Source organism: Melozone crissalis, unplaced genomic scaffold, assembly GCF_028551555.1.
Source record: "Melozone crissalis strain CALT ecotype California unplaced genomic scaffold, PUWL_Pcris_2 ptg000016l_1, whole genome shotgun sequence".
NCBI classification, from domain to species: Eukaryota; Metazoa; Chordata; class Aves; order Passeriformes; family Passerellidae; genus Melozone; species Melozone crissalis.
Window position 1 is genome coordinate 8439482 of NW_026535794.1, and position 16278 is coordinate 8455759.

Genomic DNA, 16278 nt, shown 5'->3' on the forward strand with positions numbered 1-16278 from the left:
ACATTTAGTTTCTTTACCCAGAATGGAACTTTTAACTGTGGCAGTGAATGATGGGGGAGTTGCCCTCAGACTTTATTGAGTCACATTCCAGCTGGCCCTGTGACCATGAACATGTCTCCTCACTATGCAAGAACAGAGGGTTTAATTCCAGCAGGAGTTAATTCATGCTGGGCAGAAGACAGATGAGCACTCCTGGCAGTCCATTTACTGAGACATACACACAGTGCAGGGTACCAGAGCCCATCCTGCCTGTAGGCCAAAGGAATTGTGGCCACACGCAAAACACACAAGCACTGAGACACCACTGACTTTACAAAGAGAGGACCATGCTCCAGGCAAGGCAAGAGGCTGCTCTGTTGAACAGCTTTGGTTCTTGCTCTGCTTTGTTCTTGTTGCAGAATTAAACAACACCTTAGTTATGTCACTGAAATCATTGTCCTGGTTTTGACACAGTAATTTTCTTTTTAGTAGCTGGTACAGGGCTGTGTTTTGAATTTAGGATGGGAATGTTGGTAACACATTGATGTTTTAGTTGTTGCTAAGCAGGGCTTACCCTAAGTCAGGGAGTTTTCAGCTTCCTGTGCTCTGCCATCAAACAGGTGCACAAGGAGCTGGGAGGGAGCACGGCCAGGACAGGTGATCCCAGCTGGCCAGAGGGACATTCCCCACCACAGGACATTCTGCCCAGTGTATAAACTGGGGGGAGCTGGCTGAGGGCACTGACTGCTGCTCAGGGCTGGGTTGGGCATCAGGTGTTGAGCAATTGTGTTGTGCATGCCATGTGTCTCTCGGATTTCATTCCACTCTTCCTCTCTTTTTTCATTAGTATTAGCAGGAGTATCATTATTATTGTTGTTTCAATTATTAAACTGTTCTTATTTCAATCTATGAGGTCCACTTTTTTTCCCCCCAGTTCTCCTCCTCACTTGGGAGGGGAGCAAGTGGCTTCAAGGGATGACAGTCATTCAGTTGGTGGCTCCCTAAAGGAGAGCTTACATGCCCTAAACTGCATTAGACCTGCCTGAGGAATAGTTTTCCAGTCATACAAATAAAAAGCGAACAGGATTTCAACTCATTGTTTTAATTTCTTTCCCAAGACAGAAAGACTTCTCAAAGTTCTTCATAAGCATCCAAACCAAGAGAACCCAAACAGGTAACAGGTAAACAGGTTGGTAAACAGGTCACTCAGTGGGACACTGTGGGACACTCAGGTCCCCCTTGTTCTTGCTCCAAGGTACTCCCACAATCCCACTGAGTCTCCTAGTAACACACAACAGGATTCATCTCTGCTTCTCAATCAGAGAATTGCTCCACTTTGAAGGAAGTAGAGAGAAAGGGTGATTCCAACTGTGGCCCTTGGCTGGCATGTGAGAAAACCTCAAGTAAGTCCAAGCTCCAGTAAATATGTGATTGTTAACCAGTTGCAACACCAGAAACTTGAGAGAGAGAGCTACCCAGAGCAGCCGGCTTGGCTGTGGAAATGCTCAAATGAGCTATGAAGCATCATGATCCAAGCTCATAGCCTGAGCTTTGATGCTTTGAACCTTGGTTGCTTTGGTGGGAACTAGATGATCTTTCATGTCCCTTCTGACCAAAACCATTTTATGATTCTGTGCTCTTGGTTTCAGAAGACATGAGTGACATCAGAGCTGAGGACGGGCTCTGAGGGTATGAGAACAACCTCACAGTCTGTGCATTCTCACTGTGATCATGTGTGACCATTTTGCAACAGGAGAGGAGTGGGTGTTCTGCCAGGGTGTTCAAAAAGCATGGCTGGATGTGGTGTGAAGCAGGACTGAGGCTGGTTGAAAGTGAAACGAAATTCAAGTGGAGGATACCTGAGGTTTAGGAATTGCTGTGACAGGATGCACACTTACTGAGCAGTCTGGCTGGCAACTGAGCACAGCTTTCAGTAGTGCTGTATACACACAGTGAGAATATGTGTTCCTTTAATCCTTGTATAACCTAGCAGCTCCACCTACCCTGGAGACTGAAATTCTCTTTGATTCATTGAGCATGCCCAGCAAAAACTCCTGAGCCTTCTCCTCTCCCTTTGCTGCCAGTTATAAGGGCAGAGGTTCAAAAGATCTCCATAGAGATTAACAACAGAAATCCATTCACCCTTTGCTCAGGAGCAGCTAATACTTGGATGTGCATTTAGGCAGTGGCACAGATTACATTGTGAATTCCCTCCTAACCTCCAACCATCTGATACATATTTTGAATTGGAAGGTACCTCCAGTAAGTGGCATTTAGTAGCAAGCATCATTTAATGTCTTTATTGGAGTGGATGCTGCTAAACCTAGGGAAGTCCTGTCACTTAGTTCCTCTGGCTCCATCAGTGAAGATGTGAAATAACCCTGACTTTGTAACATAGATCTTTTTCTCAGAGACTTTCACAGATGTGATCATTCCACGAGAATTATCCACTCACTAAAGATCTTGGCCTTCTGCTCGCATAATATCAACAGTTTGAGAAAATGAATGGTCTTACTAATCTGTGCAAAGTAAACAGCATTTTGTCCTTGAAAACAACAATATTTAGTCACCTCCAGAATGTGGTGCATTCAGCCAACACACCCAAAGAATGCAGGATCAGAATTGTGGAATGTTGCAGGTTGGAAAGGACCTCTGGAGATCCAACCTGGTCCAACCCCCACTGAAGAGGGGATAACTCCAAAGTCAGATGAGGTCATTCAGTGATGTCCACTGGAAAATTGCACATTGCTAAGGTTGGAGATTTCCCAGCTGCTTTAACTGATTTCAGACCGCTCCCCAGGTGAATATTTATTTCTTAATTTCTAATTGGAATGTAGAATCATAGAATGGTTTAGGCAGAAAGGAACTTGAGACATCATCTAGTTCCAACCACTCTGCCATGGGCAGGGACACTTTCCACCAGACCAGAGCCCCATCCAACCTGTCCCTGAACACTTTCAGGCATGGGCCATCCACAACTTCTCTGAGCAACCTGTTCCAGTGACTCACCACCCTCAGAGGAATGAATTTCTTCCAATTTAATGCTAGCCTAATCCAATTTAAACCTACCCTCCATCATCCTAATGCTCTTACCTCTTGTTCTATCATTCCATGCCCTTTAAAAAAGTCCCTCTCCAGCTCTCTTGCACTACCTTTAGGTCCTGCAAGGTGCCATATGGCCTCCCCAGAGGCTGAACAACCCTAACTCTCCCAGCCTGCCTCTATAGCAGAGATGCTGCAGTGCCTGGATCGTCTTCCTGACCTCCTCTGGACTCCTCCCACAGCTCCATGTCCTTCCCACACTGGGAGCCCAGAGGACATGGGCAGAGGGGCAGAATTCCCTCCCTCCAGCTGCTGCTCACGCTGCAGGTGGCTTTCTGAGCTGCCTGTGCCCATTCCCAGCTCATCCTGAACTCCTCACCAACCAACAGCCCCAAGTCAGCAGCTGCTGTTGTGACTCTCACTCATTGCATCCCCTCCGATCTCTGTGCACCTCTAAGGAGAGTTTGCTTTTACCCTTTCTATGCCCACCCCTGAGGTAACTGGAGACAGCAGTAAGATTTTCCCCTTAAACTTCTCTTTTTAGGAGTGATAAACTCAGTTCTTTTTGTCTTTACACATCATACATGAGTCTGCTCATCACCTTGATTATCTACAACTGGACTTCTCCCCGTGAGGAACCCCAAATAGGACAAACAATTCCAGGGTTTGTTGGATAGAGGGAAATGGTTATAACCCCAAACCTGATGGACACAATCTTGCTCATATAGGCCAGGATGCTCCTGCTCCAGGATGTGTCCAGGAGACTCATCAGGTCCTCCTGTCAATAAAGTTGTCTGCCCAGTCAGTCCCCAGCCTGGGCTCTTATTTAGCTCTATTCCATTCCAAGTGCAGACCTTTGCTTTTCCATATACATACTTACACATGTATATGGAAAATATGTATATTTTCCATATACATACTTACACATAAATATATATATATATGTATATTTGTCTATATTCAGCATTTCCTTCAACTGAGCCATTCAGCTCCAACTAAATTTTGGAGTATATAAAAAAAATATTTTTTTTAAAGTTGAGTAAGTAAAATAATGAAAGTATTAATGATTTTTCATGAGAACATAATCTGCTTTTACTTCTTTAGATTTAATACATTTTATTTTAATTTCCCTTTAAATGCAATTTTCGTCTATTTCTTCCTGAAACAAAAAATAATAATCTATTTTCAGGAGCACATATTTTATCATTTGTGGTTGATTCTATTAATTCTGGGTCATAGGTTTTTTTTCTGGGAAGAGCCCACATAACAAAAAGCTCTCAGCCTTGTAGCTGCTAAGTGTTTTGATCAATAGAATGACAATCAATGATGTTTTGCACCTTACAAACCAGGAATTTTAAATCAAGAGGCTTTATGAAAGGCTGCAAACCCTATTTGTCCTTTGAGTTGCAAATAAAAAACCTACTCATTCCAAAATTGTCAGCATTCTTGTGTATAAAAGATAAAATAATAATTTCTCCCCCCAAAAGATGGCAGTTTATTTCCAAAAGGATGATATAGTCTCTAAGGCTGCATTTGTTCCAGTACTACAATAGGATCACTGGTTCTGAGAATGGATAGCACAGCACTGAATAAATTCTCATGGGGAAGATCCCGTCCCACCAAAACAAGGCCCTGGACCTGTTTTGGATATGCTGCTTTGCATTTCCCTTGGTAGCACGGAGGAACGAGCAGCAGCAGTGGAAAACATCTTGTTCATTACCCTTTGTTATTGTTACTTGCTGTTTTCATTAAAAATTCCAGAGAGATTCAGGAGAGGCAGAAGGAAGCACCAGTCTGGCTTTACCCTCTGTATACCACAAGCATGGGATGCATGGGTGACCCCTGAATAGCTCTGCTTGTGTCTTCCCCCCAACTCTCTCTCTCAAACTGCAGTTCACCAGCAAATGTCATTGTCACCTGATCTGAACACAGATGCCCTTCCTTCCTTCCCTCTCCCCCAAGAGATGCAAGCTGTGAGCCCACATTAGCACCTGCCAGCTTCTCACCTCACCTGTCTGACCCAAAAGCTCTTTGGACCTGTTATCCCAGGACTGTCTGGAGGAGCAGAGTGCCAGCACCAGCACTGCCCTGCCTGGATGCCATCCAAGGCTTGTGGGCTGGAGCTGGCATCCCTGCATGGAGCTGGGGCACAGGGAATCCTGCTCGCTGGGGTTAGATTCCGACTTCTGCTAGGAAGCCCAGAATCCCACTACTCATCACAGTCAGTGTGCTAAAAACCATAGGAAATGCTCAAGCATTTCATTAATAGCTGATGTTATTAAATAGACAATTAATAAGAGCAGTCAAGTGAATTATTATCTCTAATAAAAGCCCCGACAATTGCCAACAAGTTAGGAAATGCCAGCACAGAAGTTCTCAAAGAAATAATCCCCTGCCACATTGCCCCTACGCAGAATAACCAGGGTTACTAACAGCTTTCCTGGGCGCAGACTGGAGCCTATCTGGGAGCAAGGAAATTCCCGCGGCGCCTCACTAACCCATTTTTAGAGGAGCCCAGGGACAATCTCACAGGGATGCTAACTTTGTGCGGCTGGCACGGAATACGCCCGGAAGGGAGACAAAGCCGGGGCTGATTCCCGCACGGTGCAGGGCAAGGACAGCGGGCAGCGGTAGGGGCAGGGGCGGCACGTACCGGGCAGGGGCAGCCGGCCGGGGCAGGGACCGGCGGCTCGGCTCTGCCCTCCCGCTCGGCCCGGTGCCGGTTCCGAGCCGCGCACGGACATGACTAAGCAGCAGCACCTCTCCCTCTCCCTCTCCCTCCGCGGCCGCTCCCGCACTCACCTGCCCGGCCCGGTCCCGCCAGCCCGCGGCGCGGCTCCTCCGCAGGGGCCGCCCGAGGCTCCTCCGCCCCGCTCCGGCCGCTCTGCCTCCAGCGCCGCCCCGCTCCAGCACAGCTCCGCTCCAGCCGCTCCGCTCCAGCACAGCTCCGCTCCAGCCGCTCCAGCCGCCCCGCTCCAGCACAGCTCCGCTCCGCTCCAGCCGCTCCAGCCGCGCAGCCCCGCGCCCGCGGAGCCGCCGCCTCTCGCCGCCGGGCCGGGCCGGGGGTGTCGTGAGCCGCGGCTGGCGCAAGGCTCTCCGTGCCGGGGATGAAGCCCCCGGCGGCCGCCAGCCCGGAGCCCCCGCGGCCGGCGGCGCTCGGGGCGGCCGGGGACCCCCCGCGCCCGCGCTAGGGCGGCGCTTCCCCCGCTGCCGGTGCAGGCAGCGCCTCCCGCCGCCGCCGCCGCAGCCCGGAGCAGCCCGCGGCCCGGGATGGAGCGCCCGCTCAACCTCAGCTGCCTCGCCGATACGACGCCGGACAGCGGCAACAGGAGCGCGTCCTCCGGCGGCCCCGAGGGCGGCCAGGCCCCCCATCTCTCCGTCTTCAGCGTGTTGGTCCTCAGCCTGTTGGCCATGCTGGTGGTGGCCACGTTCCTCTGGAACGGGCTGGTCCTGGCCACCATCCTCCGCGTGCGCAGCTTCCACCGGGTGCCCCACAACCTGGTGGCCTCCATGGCCGTCTCCGACGTGATGGTGGCAGCCCTCGTCATGCCCCTCAGCTTGGTGCACGAGTTGTCCGGGCGGCGGTGGCGGCTGGGCCGGTCGCTGTGCCAGGTGTGGATCTCCTTCGATGTGCTGTGCTGCACTGCCAGCATCTGGAATGTCACGGCCATCGCCCTGGACCGCTACTGGTCCATCACCCGCCACCTGGAGTACACGCTGCGCACCCGGCGCCGCATCTCCAACATCATGATCGCTCTCACCTGGGCGCTCTCCGCCTTCATCTCTCTGGCCCCGCTGCTCTTTGGCTGGGGAGAGACTTACTCAGAGGACAGTGAAGAGTGCCAAGTCAGCCGGGAGCCTTCCTACACCATCTTCTCCACCTTTGGGGCTTTCTACCTGCCCCTCTGCGTGGTGCTCTTTGTGTACTGGAAGATCTACAGGGCTGCCAAGTTTCGGATTGGATCTCGCAAGAGCAACTCCATCACCCCCGTGACACCAGAAGCACTGGAGGTAGGTCAGCTTGTTGTGTTTTGCTCAGGTCAAGCACTGGCAGCAGGTAAACCTTCGTAGAAGTGGGGCAAACTTAAACCAGAAGCGTGCAAGTGAACAGTGATCCACCAAAGCCCTGTGGAGCCTGGAGGCTTCCAAGGGAAGGCAGACTGCAAAGCTTGCAAACCCAGTCTGTTGGCTCCTTCCGAGCCCCCAGCTGTGTGTGAGCACTCAAGGTGTAGCTGGAACAACTTTGGGACATACTGCGAGCCTGAGCTCCACGTGGGCGAGCGGTGACTCACGGATGTCCCCCCATGGAATGCTGAATCAGTGCTCACCAGCATGAGTAAGGGGTCACTGTCCCTCCCCTGGGGAGGCAAGGGGACAGGGGATGGATGGGCAGCTGTGTCTGCTGGGGACGATACCCTGGCAACCAGCTGGGGCTTTGGGGACACTGTGAATTTACCCAGAGAGCAAGCACTTGTGCAGAATGTCCTTGGAAATCTTTCCTGATCATGACTGCATCGTGTCAGTTCATCCCAGGCACGGTGACTCTGCGCTGTAAAGATTTCTTGCAGAGAGGAAGCAAATGTGTGCTAATTTTCTTTCCTCTCCTACCAAGAACTCTTAAACTCAATGGGTTTAGAGGAAGTAAGCAGACTTCTGTGCCCGGCATGTGGGTGTGTGCCTGTTCTGCTGATCTGATTGTAAGTGGGGAAGTAATCTTATTGTACTGTACTGTGAGTAACCCCATGTACCCTCAGTACTCTGCTTTCTAATCTCACTTAAATAGTCTCCATCACCGAGAAGAGGTTATACAGCCACCTTGCCCTCAGTTAGAGTGTGACCTGCATGGTCTGTGTTTCCCTGGAGCCCTGGCCTTGCTTGCACTGCTGGGTTCTGTACTGCTGTGTGGGCTCCCCTGACTGGGGTACATGTGGTGCAACTCATGTTTGTGTTTGGCAGGTGAAAGAAGCTGCCCAGCAGCCACAGATGGTCTTCACTGTCCGCCACGCCACGGTGACGTTCCAGACGGAGGGAGACACGTGGAGAGAGCAGAAGGAAAAGAAAGCTGCCCTCATGGTGGGCATCCTTATTGGGGTCTTCGTGCTCTGCTGGATCCCCTTCTTCATCACAGAGCTCATCAACCCGCTCTGCTCATGTGACATCCCACCCGTTTGGAAGAGCATTTTTCTATGGCTGGGCTACTCAAATTCCTTTTTTAATCCACTCATCTACACTGCTTTCAACAAAAACTACAACAACGCCTTCAGGAACCTATTCTTTAGGCAGTAGTGAGCAGCAAAACCTTTCCTACTGCCCCAGGAAGCTGATTTTAAGTGTCAATGATTCTGACCAAATTCCTGAGGAAGTTCAAAGCCACAGATACTGAGGTGATGCCAAAAATGCATCACCACGGGTCATGTGTCCCAGTCCCAGTCCCTAGGCAGGCTCTCCATCCCAGCCTCTCAGCTGCTGTTTTTCCTGCAAGTAGCATGTAAGGGCTTCTCCTGCCAGCAGCCTGGCATCCTCGCTCCAGTGCCCTGCTGTGTTCCTCCTGCCTCCCCAGGGATGCTCTGTTTGGTGGCACCAAAGGTGCAGAGGAGTCCAATGGCAAAGAAACTTTGGTTTGGCCACTGCTGGAATCTCCTAGCATTAATCACCTTTGTCCTATGTGCAGAGCTGGGACCCTATAACATCAGGAGGTTTTGTGATTACATATGAGAGTACACATTTTATGGTTTGGCTGAAAACGTGGTTTGTCTTGTCTTTCACTGGTAAAGACTGCAAAGTGTTTGGTTTTTTTGGGAAATAAAACCCTTGGTAAGGGTTAAGTGCAGTCTACAAGTACCAAGCTTTTTCTCACATACTCTGGGAAGAACAAATTGTGTCTGTTTGCTTTTGGATTCTATGTAGCAGGGTTGTTTTTTTGTTTTTTTTTTTTATAAAAACAAACTAATTGTGAAAGCTTAATGCATGGAGTACCCTGGAATGAGAGAGAATGCATGGGAAACTCACCTCTCATTCCCCAGCTGCTACGTGTGAGCATCTGCCTCAGACCTTTATGTTCAGAAATACCAGCTGTAAATGCTAATCTTCCTGCCTGTTGTTTCCCATTTTAAAACATTAATGTACTTTGAGCAGCTGTGGGCAGATTTCCTGTAGTTTCAGGGGATGCAAGGGGTGTATTTTGAGTTGCCTTTCAATGAGGAGTTGTGTTTTACTATTTCTGAATGCAATCCAGAACTTGAAACCAAAGCAAAACCCCCATTTTGTTTCCATGAGCACTGGGTTGCAAGCAAAGGGCAGTTAATGGCAGGTGATATTTCTTTCTGGAAGCATAATCTAACAATGGAGCTTTTCTCCTGCAAGGCTTGAATATTTATTTTTTGTCCACCTGTCCTTCTCTGCCCGCCCCTCTAAGGCTCCATCCCATGTGGTTGTTACTGCTCTGTTGTCTCCCTGCCTTTCCACATTGCCAACTTAATTATAATAGTTGGCATTTCACTCCTAGAATTAGGGTTACACACTTTATTCTGCCCTACTGAAGGACTGATGGGTCTGCAGATAAAGGAAAGCTTTAGTATTAAATTGGTTTTGGGACAGCCACTGAAATCAGACCACAATTAAAACAGGGGAAAAAATACAAGATGGAAATCTGAATGACCCGATTTCATGTCGGGTATCTCAAGAAGAGATAAAAGGGAAAGATGTCAATAAATGATGGTAAAGCTCCCTGGGCTTGGGTGGTATTCATGTCTATCTGTAGTGGATCGTGAGACATCAGATGTTAAAATTGTCGCTGGTCCTTTAAACCAGACAAAAATCCTGGCAGAGTTGGCAATAAAAGAGAGTTGGCTCTTTTTCTTTTGCTGTCTCTGGACAGGTGAAAATGGAAGCAGAGGTCAAGGTGCTGTTAAAGTGTTGCAGCCCTTTCAGGACCAGTTAGACAAACACCCATCTGCCCTGACATGGACAGTGTTGATCCTGCCTTTTGGCAAGAAGAGAAATAGGATAGCCCTTGACATCTTCCTTAACACCATCTTATAAAATTCTGTTAGAAATATTGGGTAAAACTCTGCCCTCATTGAAAGCAAAGGAGAATATTTTCAGTGAATCCGATTTTTATGTGGCATGTCTTGTCTCGTAAAAACTAATTTTTAATGTTAATTAATTCAAGGAGAAGATGGGTGGGATGGGGAGTAATCTTCTAACTCCCATGAAAGAGGCTCTGACCTGCCCCCCAACCGTGGGCCAATCTTTCCAACTAGTAAAGAGCATTTTCTTTCTTTGTTACATATATTAAAATATTATTAGTGACATCTCTGATGTATCAAAAATTGTAATAAACTCTTGAACTGCTTTTTTTTTACTGACTATATAGAGGCTGTGCTGCTTTCTCTGGACAGTCCATCACTGATGCTGAGTTGTTCTGTTTGGGAATTGCTGCTTTTGTTGTGACAAGAGTTGTCTAGCCAAAAATGACCTTGAAAAAATGTCAAAAAAGGCTTCCTTGTTCAAGCCTTCAAGAACTTCAGCTAAGCTTGGTGGTGCCTGAAAGTAGACTACTTCTTAGGCTCCCAGAGTGATACTTTAAACCATGGATTACCTGGGAAGTTGGACCTTAGATCCCCATTTTCACAGCTAACATCATGTCTGCACAACTCCATGTCAGTCCCAGCTGTGTCCATGCCATTTTTATTTGCTCTTTGATGAGTGTTGCAGATTCTCTTGTCTCTGTTGTGAGGAGTCCTTGTGCAGGGTGTGGAATCAGCTGTAAACTCAATATCCACTGTGAGCAGACAGGAGTTAAACTAAAATCAGTGGGAAATTCCCTACTTCAGTTGCAGTTTGGTGCTGGGGTGAAGCTCCCTTTCATTACACCCTCTGTTTATTCGTGCTGTGCCTTAAACAGTGACAGGGAGACAGGAGATCATTTTGAAGTGACACTAGATAATTCCAATTTGCCTGTAGTGATGAGTATTCCACCATCCTGGTGTAAATTGCTCTTACATTTATTTGACAGGCCACATCTGATACAATCATTTTCTGGAAAGAAACAGCTTCCAGTTGGTGGTAAGGTTTGTTCTTTTAAATCTTGACAAAATTAGCAGCTGTTGTATTGGCCAATTCCTGCAGCTCATACTTGAGACCTGACATCATGGGCTTTCCATCTGAAGATCATCAATAGGACCAGGCAGGGAAAATATCATTATTCTCAAGGTTGCACTGCAGAATCACACTGAAACATGCCACAATGATCCCAGCACAGGGAAGTGGCACAAAGAGACCTGGGCATCTGATCCAGGCTCCGAGGCTTTTTACAAACCTCTCATTATTCAAACACAGATGCTGAGTGGGCTCCCAGAGATGCAAATCATGTTTGAAGACATAGGCAACCACAGCTTCAAAGGAGGCATCTTGTACCTCCTTGTTCCCATTTATCCACAGAATCAGTGGTGTGAAGAGATCTGCCTCACCGAGGCTTTGTGAGGATTAATTACAAAATGTTGATCATGTACCAGGAAGGTGGAACACTCTGGTTTGAATGCCGAGCAGCATTATAAATTGAGCTTCTATTTAATTCCTAGGAAGAACGTTATTACCATTATTATTGAGTTTTGTACGCAGTTTAATGGCTATATAATACTTCCAGAGCAGATTTAACTAACCTGCTCCCACTTACAATTAATTTAGCTCCCTCTCAGTGCCCTGACAACCCAATGAACATCTGTTCAGTAGTGAGGGCAGAGTGTGCTGAATTCCAGCTGCTGCTGAGCATCTCCTCATGGTGCTGTCAGGGCTCAAGGAACAGCAGCTCTCTGGGCAGTCTGCTCTGGGTTCCTTTTACTTTTTAGGGAAGAAAGAAAAGGTCACTGAAGAATGCCCATGGATTACAGGACAGGTTGGCTAACCACCTTCCTCCTGCACCCTCAGCCTGTTGGGCTCTCTGCTCATCACAGGCAGGTGATTCCAGGATGTGCACCAGCCCTACGCAGCCAGAGGTGAGCCACACATGACTTCATCCCCTGGAAATTTTTCAGGGCTTTTCAAAAAAATTACTGCTAGGAGATGTGTCCTTTGGACTGTCAGCAGCAGCTGAAAGTGGGAGTTTCCTGGAAGTAGGTAATTAAAGAAATTTCACCTGACAAAGTTAATTAATGGCTATTCCTTCCAGTGATTGCAGTGGTGAGGTGCGACTGACAAAGTGTCAAAGTGATTTGTGCAAGGCAGTGGTTTGAGCTGCTTTGTTCATTGTGTTTTACTCTTGGACCCCTTGTTTTACCATCACTGGTAGAGCTTCCCCTGGGGCTCCAGCAAAGTCATGGTGAGCATGATACAGGCACCATGAATGCTCCCTGCAAGAGCAGTGGGGTGAAACAGCCATGACAAAATTAGCATCCCCACTGGGATACACCCTGGCATGAAAATAATGACATCGCCAGCATTTCATTAAATTTAGGACATGGCCAAAGAGCTCCTTAAGTCCTCATTATTTTCAGTTACACTGAGGTGCTGAGGAAGTTGCAGAAGACTGGAAAAGAGCTGGAGCTGTGCCAGTATTTTAAAAAGGCAAATTTGGAGAGCCAAGTATTTCTAAGACAAATGCTGTTACTGATTTACAGCTTGAAATTGATCCTTGGCAAAAGAAGTGGAGGAGCTGATAAATAACTTGGTGAATAAAAAATTACAGAAAATAAATACAATTGAAATAAATCACATTGATGTTTTTGATTGCAGCACATGGCTCATTGCTGATGGTGTTATAAAGTATTCACTCAATAATGAATCCGACTTGACAACATTCAATGCCTCCATTAAAAATTGAAGAAGAAACCAGTATGAGGTTCAAACTGTCCAATAATTGCTAGAGACTTATGGACTGGGAAAGGTGGAAATACAGAAAATAAGGTCACTTCTAGTGAGAAGTGAGGATAAAAACTGGTTGGGAGCATTTTGACGTGGCATGAGGGAAAGGCACGTGTCCAGGAGCAGTGGGATGGGGCCCTGGTTGCAGGAGGAGAGACAAGGCTGAGATGGGGTGCATCAGGAGCTGAACATATGGGACTTTTCAGCATTTCAGGAACAAGCAGGCTTATTTCTTGCCTGTGTCTAGCTGTGGGTTTCATTCTGGCCACTGGAGGAGAGGCTGCGATTTCAGTTCATCTTTTTGCTCCTCCCTCTCCTCACCACTGCCAGGCTATCAGCCTCAGCATTGCCATTCTGTGTCATTTTCCATGCTAGCCAAGTCAAATACTGTCCCTAATCATCCTCAAAAGCAAGACAGACAGATGGGCCCTTTCCCTGGATTCCCCAATGCATTGTTGTTGTTCTCTGTCCATTTCAGCAGGGGGAACAGCAGCTCCTGTGATGCTGAAGCCTCACTGCTGCCCATGGATGGGACCAGACAGGGCTGGGTGCAGCTCCAGGGGTTATCCCAGGATGGGGAAAGATAAAACTGGAGCTATAGCCTCCCCTTGGTTTTCTGCTGGGGCCATTCCCAACAAAACTGTTCCCAATCCAGCTTCTAGTCCCCACCCTGCTTCTGGTGAGACCAGGCAGCCACTACCATGGATCTGGTCATCTCTGCAGGAAGGAGAAAGAGAGGGGTAAAAAACCTTGCACTGCAGCTCTAATTGCAGGAAAAAGCTTCCCCAGCCCTGACTGCCCTCCTGGGAGAGGACACAAAGTCCACGTGGCTGAGATGTCCACTCTGCCCAGTTCAGGCCCTTCCCACTGGTGTCTGCAGAGGGTGGAGACCTCTGTACCATTCCAAACTGCCTGCTGCTCACCAGGTCCTGAGTCTGTGCAAGTGTTGGAAACACTGCATTTTCCATCAGTTCAGGGATGCAGCCTGACGTCAGTGCTTCGTCCTTGTGCCTTTCCATCCCCAAATCCTGGTTAAGCACAGGTCCCACCAGCCTCAGTCGCTGGTACAGAGGAGGGCAGCCTGTTAAAATTAGCATCTCTGCTGGTGAAGAAGACCTCTTTATCTCTGGGCTCAAGATGCCAAACCAATAGATGAGGTGCCACAGAGCCCCAAGATCTGTTTCTCCTTGCCCAATTCAAGTTTGGATCACTGGGTTCTTCACAACACACTGGGCTGGGCAGTCCCAAAGCTTAAACCATGCCTGATCAGGTTCACCTTGCTAAAGTCCATCACACGTCCCACCTTTTCACTGCTTCCCTGTGGTGCTGTTCTGGAGCTCTGGCTGTCAGGAAACTGTTCATACATTGCTCAGGGTGCTGCCTCTGCAGTATCTCACAGCTGGACCAAACAGGGCTGTTTCCAACCCAAAAGAGCCTGTGTCACACAGACCAGGGTGAAAATAAATGGGATCACCTTCTAGATCTGCTAACAGCCTGATATCCTGCCCCACAAGCTACCTGTGCTGCTGCCAGGCAGACTTTAGAGGGGAAAGCAGAGCCATGGTCACGTATTTTCACAGTTTGAGTGCAGACCTGCCTTTGAGGAGGGGGAGGATTCATTTTGATGCCTTGCCAAATGGCTCTTTCTGTGGGCACTGGAGCATATGGAGCCTCTGTCACAATTGCCCGGGAGCTGCAGTTCTGTGATGTTTTTTGTCTCCTCAGCTGCTCACCTGATGCCAAAGTTTCCAGGTGCACTAAGGCAGGATGCTCCTGCTGCGTGCCTTGGACCTTCCACCTTCCCATCACAGCCCTGGGGTGAATATTAAACAGACAGCAGATGCAAAGTGCAAGCACAATTGCTGGCCCAAGGGGTTACTCAATACGTGGAATTTGAATGCAAAAAGAAACTGAGAACCCATGGTATTAAGTAATTAAGCTTTTCTGAGACTTTTAAAAAGGAGGCAGGTAGATGCTGAGGAGAGGTGATGCAGCTCCTCTGCTTCCTGCAGCTTTGCAGCACAAACCTTGGCCTTACAGGGGATTTCAGAGCACGTTACTCTGACTAAAGCCTCCAGGCTACTTTATAAGCTGTTAATAGTTGCCAACCAAAATGAATGTCAGGGCTATTTCTTATCAAAGTGAGCATTTAAGGCACCTGGAGAACACTGAAAGTAGCATAAACCCTATAAATTCTTTCTGAAAACATCAAATTGGCCAGTGCTTGCATGCAGAGCATAGCAAATAACTCTCAAAAAACCTGAAATTTATTTGACAGCAAATTTGCTGCTGCTCATCAGATCATCTTGCCCACCACGGTTACTCACACATCTCCAAGATGCCACATACCCACCCACTGTGTGTGCACCACATCACCTTCCCCTCCCTGGTGATTCCATAGGTGACTGTCCTGCAGGGATTGTGTCCTGGATTCCCCAGCATGAGGTGCAAGGCAGCATCTCCTGCCCCTCCCTGGTCATCTGGCCTTCAGGATACACTGATGTGTACATGGTGTGTCGGGGTGTGGAGCAGCTGGGCTGCATTTCAGACCCCTGCTCCTCATCCTTCTGTCTGGCAGCCCCAGCTGAGCAGCAGCTTCCGCTCCACACCGCTTGTCCTGGCTCCCTTCTTGCTCTTGGAGATGCCCTGAGGAGTTCTTCCACAGCTTGGTGGAGCCTGTTACCCTCTGTAGAGCCATGGTGGTGCTCCCAGAGTCAGGGTTGCTCCTCAAGGGCCCGTGTAGAAGGTAAACTGAATAAACCTGATAAACTGGATGGGTCATGAAACCCCAGATTAAATGGGGTGATAAAACGCTGCTGGGCTGTACTGGTATCTCTCTGAAACTGCTGTGGGCTTGGACACTTCAAAACCATAAAGTAGATGTGATCCTACTTTATGAAGAGGGAAGAGGGAATTATCTCAGGAATTGTGTCAGCCCTGGTCTCTCCATCGCTGTTGAGGGAGAGGCATTGTTTTTTTTCTGGACCCCCATTCTCAGGATGGGCTCATGTCGCAGACACATTTTATGAAAAATCCTTTCCTTAGGATTTTTCCTCCTGAGAAGCTGAAAGGCCTCAGGAACAAAATGTAAACAATGGTTATCTGCTGCTGTGGAATGCAACAGGTGCATCTGTGATTGGTCTCATGTGGATGTTTCTAATTAATGGCCAATCACTGTCAGCTGGCTCGGACTCTCTGTCTGAGACAGAAGCCTTTGTTATTCATTCTTTCTTTTTCTATTCTTAGCTAGCCTTCTGATGAAATCCTTTCTTCTATTCTTATAGTATAGTTTTAATATAATATATATAATAAAATAATAAACCAAGCATTCTGAAACATGGAGTCAGATCCTCATCTCTTCCCTCATCCTCGGACCCCTGTGAACGGTCACAGGCT

At 48.1% G+C, this 16278-nt stretch overlaps 1 protein-coding gene across 1 annotated transcript; it reads left to right on the plus strand.

Moving 5' to 3' along the window:
• Positions 1–6291: 6291 nt before the first annotated feature.
• On the plus strand, positions 6292–8652 carry HTR5A (5-hydroxytryptamine receptor 5A). Its single transcript, XM_054274118.1, has 2 exons — positions 6292–7032; positions 7978–8652. Exons 1-2 carry the CDS (start codon positions 6292–6294, stop codon positions 8305–8307), a joined length of 1071 nt encoding a protein of 356 aa, XP_054130093.1. The 3' UTR covers positions 8308–8652.
• Positions 8653–16278: the final 7626 nt, after the last annotated feature.

Excerpts from the sequence above, each read along its gene's own strand:
- HTR5A (XM_054274118.1), top strand. The coding sequence starts at position 6,292 with ATGGAGCGCCCGCTCAACCTCAGCTGCCTCGCCGATACGACGCCGGAC. Across the intron at positions 7,033-7,977 it reads TGACACCAGAAGCACTGGAG|GTGAAAGAAGCTGCCCAGCA; the intron begins GTAGGTCAGCTT and ends TGTGTTTGGCAG.